At 31.8% G+C, this 9,093-nt stretch overlaps 1 protein-coding gene across 1 annotated transcript; it reads right to left on the bottom strand.

The window, feature by feature from the left end:
• Positions 1 to 666: 666 nt before the first annotated feature.
• LOC115878027 (peroxiredoxin-like) lies at positions 667 to 1,876 on the bottom strand. Its single transcript, XM_030894382.1, has 6 exons — positions 1,729 to 1,876; positions 1,580 to 1,649; positions 1,386 to 1,527; positions 1,184 to 1,319; positions 887 to 1,121; positions 667 to 832 (listed from the first exon to the last, which is right to left on the bottom strand). The coding sequence occupies exons 1-6, from the start codon at positions 1,750 to 1,752 to the stop codon at positions 741 to 743; spliced, it is 699 nt and encodes a 232-aa protein (XP_030750242.1). The 5' UTR covers positions 1,753 to 1,876; the 3' UTR covers positions 667 to 740.
• Between the last annotated feature and the right edge of the window lie 7,217 nt (positions 1,877 to 9,093).

The following is a 9,093-nucleotide window of genomic DNA, read 5'->3' as shown; positions in this document are numbered from 1 at the left end:
TAAAATCAGCTTTAAACGTCAAACAGTTTAAGCAGAATCGTGATTACTCAATGGTCATATTTTATGAAACACTCTGTATAAATTTATAAAAAATCTTAAAATATGTAAACAACAAAATAAAATATACGTGTTTAAGAGTTTTTCCGAAAAACTCACCGGTTGTTAAATAAAAAATATTTTAATATTTGAGGGATAGTTTCACCCCCTTAAAATTCGAGTTTCGAAAAATCCCTTCTTATCGAACCTCTACACCCTAAAGTCAATCTGTTTTCCAAAAATCAGCTTTTTACGTCAAGCGCTATAAGCAGGATCGTGATTAATCAATGACCAGATTTTTCGAAACACCCTGTATACATTTTACAAAAATTTTAAAATATGTAAAAAACAAAATAAAATATACGTGTTTAAGCGTTTTTTCGGAAACTTGAAGTTTTTTAAATAAAAAATATTGTAATATTTGAGGGGTGGTTTCACCTTCTTAGAACTGGAATTTCGAAAAATCCCTTCTTATCGAACCTCTACACCCTAGAATTAACCTGTATGGCAAAATTGAGCTTCTTACGTTGAGTGGTTTGAGCAGGATCGTGATTAATCAGTATGTCAGTCACTTAAGGATTTTATATAATAGTATAGATTAGGAATTATTTAATTTATATTAAATTTAAATAAAGCATTAAAAATATAATTTTTATAAAACAAAATCCCCTTTAAATGTGAGTATTACATGTTATGTATTCTAACTATTTGCATGACTTAGATTGAAAATATTCTTGTGATCCTTTCGGGTCTGGTTTAATAGTCTTATCTCCTTTTCTCCAGTTTGCAGGGCACACTATAAAAAACATTATTGAAATAATTACTATAAATATATTAAATCATCTCATACCTTCTCCATGTTTTTCTACAAACTGTATTGCCTCAATCAACCTTAGAACTTCATCTACCGATCTTCCAATTGGTAAGTCGTTGACTGTTATCTGTCTTAATACTCCATTTGGATCAATTATGAACTGTCCCCTTAGGGCAATACCTTCTTTTTCAAGTAGGACATCATAATCTCTTGCGATCTGTTTATTAATATCTGAGAGAAGAGGATATCTCAATGGACCCAAACCACCTTTCTAAAATTATATAACTATAATACCTTATATAACTGACTTATTATAAAAACTAATGCTCATACCGATCTTTCAGTGTTAATCCATCCTAAGTGAGAGAATTGAGAGTCAATAGAACATCCAATGACTTCAGCGTTGAGAGCTTTGAAATCATCTATCCTCTCATCTAAAGCTATCAGTTCTGTTGGGCAAACAAAAGTACTGAAATAATAGGTAGTTTTACTTAAAATTCGATGACCTAAAATCAGGGTGTGAAATGTAACTTACAAATCTAGAGGATAGAAGAATAAGACCACATATTTCCCTTTGTAGTCGCTGAGTTGTATGCTTTTAAAATCCCCATTGATTACTGCTGTGCCTGCAAAGTTTGGTGCGGGTTGCTGTACGCGTGGAGACAATGCTGTGGATGCTATAAATTCGATTTTTAATATATTTAAAGTAAGATTTGTATGAATGCTTACTCAGTGATAGTGTTCGTGTTACGAGATTCGTTGAGGTGAGACATGCCGAAGATTTTACTAGTTTTGGTACCTAAGTAATAAAGAAATCTTAGATATATCTTAAAATGTAAGAAAATAAATTAATAAAGCGTATAAATATAAGTACAAACCAGCCTGACAACTCTGGAAAACATTTTTATTTTTTTAATTTTCAATAAATTCACGAAAAAACCTAAAACCTGAAATTTTTAGGTTAGTGTGACGTCTTCTTCCTTCCGTCAGCTGCCTGGCCATAAATCAGAGGTCATTTGTTCAAAGTTAAATATTTGTGAATACATTGAATGATAAGGAAATTTTATAATCAAAATTTGATTATTAAAATCTGTATTTCATACAGATTTTAGCGCAAAATTATTTCGAAAATATACCTATAGTTTAATTATAGATCCATAATTTTGATCTACCTATGTGTTTATTTTAAATATTAGGAGCAGATTAGGAGCTAAATTATATATAAATAATTATATAAAAAAGTTCTACTACTTACCTATATGATATTTAAATGCTAAAATATTTGTTTATATTTTTTAGTTATTAATACTAATAGTTAATTTATAAGAATTTATTAACGCATATTAGATATTAGACCTAGGTAGGTATTTTTGCGCGACTTTTAGCTTTTTATAGGTAGGTAAATAGTAAATAGCAGACAACATAATTTTTTCGTGTCTTAGATTGACCTTTTTAAAATACAAACAAAATAGGTACCTATGCAGTGTTAGCGTTTATATTTTTTATTCTAGTTCCTAAGTCCTTTGAGATAATTTTGTGTTTATAAACAAAAGGTAGCAAGCACCAAACCAAAACTACATGTTACTTTTAAAAACTACATAAACTACATTACATGTAGTTAATGTAGTTTATGTAGAGGGTGTAGTTTATCTAACTTATGTATGTAACTTTCAAATATCAAAGGTTTGAGGTGAGGTTTTAATATGTTGAAGCTTTAAAAACACATAATGTATTTAAGAAAACAGAAGAAATATGGCTTTAAATATATTATTTACATCATATTATCTCTATTACACCTCATACAAAGGAAAATTATTCATAATATCAATACATAGTTTATTAACGTAGTTTTCATGTAGTTAATGAACGAGAAAAGACGTAGTTTTTGAAGAAAAACTACACGTAGTTAATCAGGTAAATTACGTCTTAATTAACTACTTCCGAACCCTGGTAGCAAGTATAACTGGATACTTACATACATGAACAAATTTGCGCGCATAAATTGTGTATGTACCAAAAAAAAAAGATACATACAGGGTATCCGGAAACTAGTGCAACAAAATTTGGTCATAGATTCTTGAAAAAAAAACATAGGTGACCCGTATTTTTTTATTTTTGGCGAGTGGCTCCCCTTTTCGGATTTACAGCCGCCTGAATTTCGCCCCTAAAATGAGTTTTTTTTTAATATCTCAGGGCTCTGTTGGACGAAAATCACTAAATTTGGTACACGTTGTTTTAACATAAAATGTCATTTTTGATGCTATTAACTTTTATATTTTCATCAGTGGCGTCCCTACGGTATTTAAACTAAATATTATTGAAGAAAAAAATGGTACGCCACTGTTTTTTTTTAAATAAAAATTATTTTAAAATTTACATTAAATTTGGAACAACGCGGTTTTCGCGTAAAAAATAAAAACCATTCTCATACATGACTAAATCGCTAAAATTTTACCGTAAATTTACATGGCAAAATTTTCAAAACGGCAAACTTAAGTTTAAAATAATTTTTTATTTTCTAAAATCTTGTTTTTATTACTTAAGTGCGAACCAAAATGTCCAAAAACCTAAATTGCCGTTTTTTAAATTTTGCTATGAAAATTTACATTAAAATTTTAGCGATTTAGTCATGTATGAAAATGTTTTTTTTTACGCGAAAAAAGTCACGAGATCAAATTTGTTCCAAATTTAATGTGAATTTTAAAAATAATTTTTATTTAAAAAAAAAACAGTGGCGTACTCGAGGGGTAAACTGCAGAGGAATTATGGTGTACACTGTGAAGGAATTCTACAGGAATTCCAAGGAAATACGAGGAATTCCAAGGAATTCCAATTATTTCCGTAAGAATTCCAATGAATTCCAAGGAATTCCTTAGAAATTTAGAGCAATTCCACAGGAATTAAGAGGAATTACAAGCAACTTTATAAAAAATTAACGAACATTAGTAAACCATGAATACTATAATAGGTAGTACTAAATTTAAAGAAAAACGTTTTGCAGGCGATTTTTTACTATCCGTTTTTCGTTTTCGCTTCCAAAATTTCCCAATATCAAATATCTACAGGTTAGATATTCTTTTAATTTAATATTGTACCCTCGATTATATATCTAAAATATTTTCCAATAGTACGGCCGAACCACCCCCGAGAGATCTACTTATAACGTTCCCTGATTTCGCCATTTTAAAGAAACCCTCATAAGATTTTTTTATTCAGTACTCCAGAAAGTGTAAAGTTGATTTTTTCATTTCCTCGGAATAATACCTAGGTATATACTATAGGGAAATTAATACAACTTTAGGTGCACTTCATCAATGATACCATGCGTAATCTTATGGAATTTACTGGTGATCGTATTATGACGTGCAACTGAAGTTTTTCTAATTTCCTTTCCTATAGATACGAGTACAACTAGGTACCTATCATTTTCAAAAAATCCCGAGAAAAATTAATTTTAATAAGTAAATGCCGACATATTTCCAGTATTTTTACCTCATGATCCCCTATTAGTCCTAAAATTTAACTAAAAAAACGTAAATCTCGTAATAGTACTTTTTATTGCTAGATCTAGTACTTATAGAGACATTAGACATTTATAAAAATCACCAGAAAATTCATAGCGGAACTGCGAAACCGAGGTGGCAACGCTGGTTGAGACTGAAAGAGTTACCGAGTTCATACCAAGGAATTCCAAGGAAGACCTTGAATGATTGACCTTGACATTGAAGACCAGGAATTCCAAGGAATGCCGAAGGAATTACGAGGAATTCTGAGGAATTATTTGAGTAAAAGGAATTACGGTGTACACTTTTCCCTCTGCGGTTTACCCCTCGGGCGTACTATTTTTTTCTTCAATAATAATTAGTTTAAATACCGTAGGGACGCCACTAATGAAAATAAAAAAAAGTTAATAGCATCAAAAAACGTAATTTTATGGTAAAACAACGTGTACCAGATTTAGTGATTTTCGTCCAACAAGGCCCTGAGATATTAAAAAAAAACTCTTTTTAGGGGCGAAATTCAGGGGGCTGTAAGTCAGAAAAGGGGGACCACAGTCCAAAAATAAAAAATACGGGTCACCTATTTTTTTTCAAGAATCTATGACCAAATTTTGTTGCATTAATTTCCGGACACCCTGTATAAGCGCAATCAATACACGGAGAAAACGCGAGTCTCGAAAATATAGTAAAAATTACAATATTTTAATAAAATTTAATAACAGAAAAAGGAATAAATTCATTTTATATTGTAAATATTCCAAAACGGTTTAGTAAAATTTATTAAAATATTGTAATTTTTACTATATTTTCGAGACTCGTTTTCTCCGTGTTCCATTTTATTTTATTTTATTATGCTTTTTTATGTTTGGAGTTTTATGTATATGAGTTAAGTACTGTATATGCACAGGTATAGGTTTGTGAATCACGCTTAATATCTAATAGTTTGGAAGAATTTGTTCACCCTCTGCCTCATGATGGTCTCCTGGGCCTCATTCTGTCATCAGGCAGTAATGCATTTTCCTTATACTACCCTTTTTATTATGTTTATAGATTCAAGCTCAAATGGCGACGATCTGCGAGATCGTTGGCGAGGGAATCCCGCGCCTGACTTCTGCCGTTTCTCCGGCAAATTTTCTTTCAGGTAAAAGGCACCTTAAATATGATGGGGCGCTTAGAGAGATAACAGAGATGTTCGAAAGTATCGATATCGATACTGATTTAATATTCCTGCTGTTTCCTGTTTTAATATTCCTGCTTATCTACCAGGTGCGTCTCAAAAGTGGCCCACCCCTATAACTTTTTTATTTTTTCAGATAAAAGAACGAAATTTGGTATTTTAGTATATGACTTAAATTAGGATTGATTGACATATTCAATTCTTTTCAGTAACTTCCTGTTTCACCGGAAATGACAACTTTTGATTTTGAAATGGCATCCTCGGTATATTTCTGCTTTATTCGATAGATAAAAATGTCATATGTCAACTTTTGGCATTTTCGCATATGGTTTATTTAAAATTGTAACATGCGGTTCATAACGACAATTTCACTCGAAATGCCAAGTGTGTGGTATCAAATTATTCGTAAAAAAAAATATTTTTCCGAATACGCTACTATAATGAGCCACCCTCGTTCAATTTGAAAAAATTGAGATATGATTAAAAATACGATTTGGCATCTTTTAACCGACCAGGACAAGCGACTAAAAACATTAGACTATCAAATCTATATACTTTCAAGGCTCCTTGATTAAATATTAGTGTTTTTAACACAGCCATGGCAGTCTAGATTGAAATTTAAAATACAATTTTGTTTTAAGCGAAAATGTCAAAAGTTGACATATCATATGTCATTATACTCAGAGTATTATTTTCCATGGAAGATTATTTTTTTCTCGTATTTCATCATAGGGCGCAGTATAAAATACACAAAATAAAGAATGTTATACAAAATTATGAATAGGTCTAAGATTAAATACACTTAATTACTATGTAGTGTGCAAATTAATAAGATTATACATTTTCTGGAGGTAATCGCTTCATTAAAAATAAGAGAGATTTTGTGTTAAACTGGTGTTTTCCTACAAAGTTATTTGTTTAAGTGATTATATAGTATTACTGCAATAAATAGAAGTTTCTCAGATATCTGAGACCATTTAAAGTGGACTAGGGTATTAAACAGATTAGGTAAGAAATAAGCTTCTAAAACTACTGAGAGTAGAGTACGAAAAGTAGTTTTATTTTTGAGTGATTTTTGGAACACTATACGCATCGATATATAAGCACATCTCTAGAAAATAGCTGCCATCGTAATGATTTTCGAGCTTTTACTTGTGTTCATCGAGGCGAGAGAATAAGTATTCTTATCCTCTAAGCTGGCGAAGGAAAACTCATTTTATTCCCAAATCCTGGAAGATTTTTTCACCGCCCTTTATTTATGCCGTCAGTGTGGTGGAGGTTGTGGAAACGAATTTTCCCTTTTTCGCAATTTCAAAAGAATAACCGTATTCAAGAAATAATGTAAATATTGTAAGTACGAAATAGATATATTTGATACCAATTAAACATTTAGTTACGCGATTTTTAAATTCATTGTTGCCAACCATGGACATATTCCGCGCCGGGCTGACTAACTGGGATTTAAATTTCCCGCTAGGTATTCAGGTCGTGGTAGTTCTGCTGTAAAAATGTCAAGGTGCCACATTTATTTATTTCCTGACATTTTCATTCGTTTTGACTTAGAACTTCGTTTAGTGCGAAGAGTAGAAGATAGCTAGTAAAAAACTCATCGCAACTTTATTAGAATATTTTGAACGGGAAAGCGGTAGTAACGGTCCTTTATGTGTCTTAAAGTGTCGTTAAGAAGGTGAATTTTGTTGATGTAAATAATAACTATTTATATATTTATAATTAATTTATTTTTGATTTCTAAAATATTTTGATTAAAAAAAATGTTAAAGTGGGAACGCTATGCTGGTCAAGCTTAATCACATGGCTAAAAGTTTATTTGATATGAACTATAGGTTACAGTTGAGGGTTGGAACCTTTGGTGTTACACAGCAAAATAAAAACACTAAATTACCACAATACACCAAAACACTTTTACTTTTACACTGGATGCGCGCTTATCGCTAACCATGTTAGCATCATCATGTTAGCATCATCAGCAGATGATTATAAACTAAACTACAATCTACAATTTGAGCGTTTATATACTCGCTCAGTGGGCACCGAGTGGGCGTGGCAAGATCTAGCCAAGCGTGTCAGATCCCACCGAGCCTAACAGTTAGATTTCCGACACTAGAGTAGTAGGAACAAAGAACTTGAAGGAATTGGACCGTTGTCTCTGTTCATACATCTTTACATTCATTAATTCTGATGTTTTCATATGCATCTATAATTTGAGACTTGTTTAATTAATTTTTAATTATTAAGATCTATACAATCTTCTTTATCAACAATATGTTCGGCAACGCAAGATTTATCCTGTCCTATCAGTTTGATAGAGAGTTATCCCGTGGTCTAAAAGGAATTTTTAAGAATGTCAATTATAAACTTGTGTATAGTGCTAATAATAAATTACAACAATTATTAGGTAATCCAAAGTATAAAACACCTCCACTGGAAAGGTCGGGTATTTATGAAATTTCTTGTAAAGATTGTAATCAGAAATATGTTGGGCAAACTAGAAGATCAATATTAACTAGATTTAAAGAACATTTAGCTCAGATAAGATATGGTAGACCGGATAAATCTTGCATTGCCGAACATATTGTTGATAAAGAACATTGTATAGATCTTAATAATTTAAAATTAATTAAACAAGTCTCAAATTATAGGCAATAAGATGCATATGAAAGCATCAGAATTAATAAATCTAAAGATAGTATGAACAGAGACAACGGTCCAATTCCTTCAAGTTCTTTGTTCCTACTACTCTAGTGTCGGAAATCTAACTGTTACGTTTGGTGGGCTCTGACTCGGTTGGCTAGATCTTGCCACGCCCACTCGGTGCCCACTAAGCGAGTATATAAACGCTCAAATTGTAGATTGTAGTTTAGTTTTTAATCATCTGCTGATGATGCTAACATGGTTAGCGAAACGCGCGTCCAGTGTAAAAGTAAAAGTGTTTTGGTGTATTGTGGTGATTTAATGTTTTTTTTGAACTATAGGTAAAAACATTATATAATTGAACAGTCATTAATAAGGATAATAAGATGAGCTGTAGATTGTAAATTGTATGAGAGGGGGGAAGTTAATCAACGCGGCCTTATAGATCTATTGTGTCCCCCTTTCTTCAGTTATAACTGATCATAGATTCCCGGGGCTTTGACAAAAGCCAGTATGTGAGACGGTTTTACAGAGGTTAGTACTCGATCTCCAGTGGTACTAAAGTTTATGGCACGAATGGTTGTCGTCTCACTCATTGATGAGGTATTTTGGTGTTTCCCCATTTTTCTTACAGAATCTGCATTCGCCTTTGTTTCTTAGCTTCACTCTACCGAGGTGATCATTGAGGTGTCCTGTTAATAACCCCGTGATAATTGCAATATTTTTTTTACTTAAATCAAACAAAATTCTTCATTTTTCTCGGTCGTAAGTTCTCAAAAATTTCTTCAAATGTCTTCTTGTCTAAGACATTGGATGATTTCCATTCCAGGTTACGGATAGAGTCTTCCAGGTCCTTGAGCTCTGCTTTAAGTTGGTTCCCCAGCAAACACCCAGGAGTAGAAGGACTTTATTTT

This window comes from Sitophilus oryzae, unplaced genomic scaffold (assembly GCF_002938485.1).
Source record: "Sitophilus oryzae breed Bouriz unplaced genomic scaffold, Soryzae_2.0 scaffold_149_pilon_pilon, whole genome shotgun sequence".
Taxonomy (NCBI): Eukaryota; Metazoa; Arthropoda; class Insecta; order Coleoptera; family Curculionidae; genus Sitophilus; species Sitophilus oryzae.
Note: the sequence above shows the minus strand (reverse complement) of the source record. Positions and strands in the feature narration are given on the sequence as shown.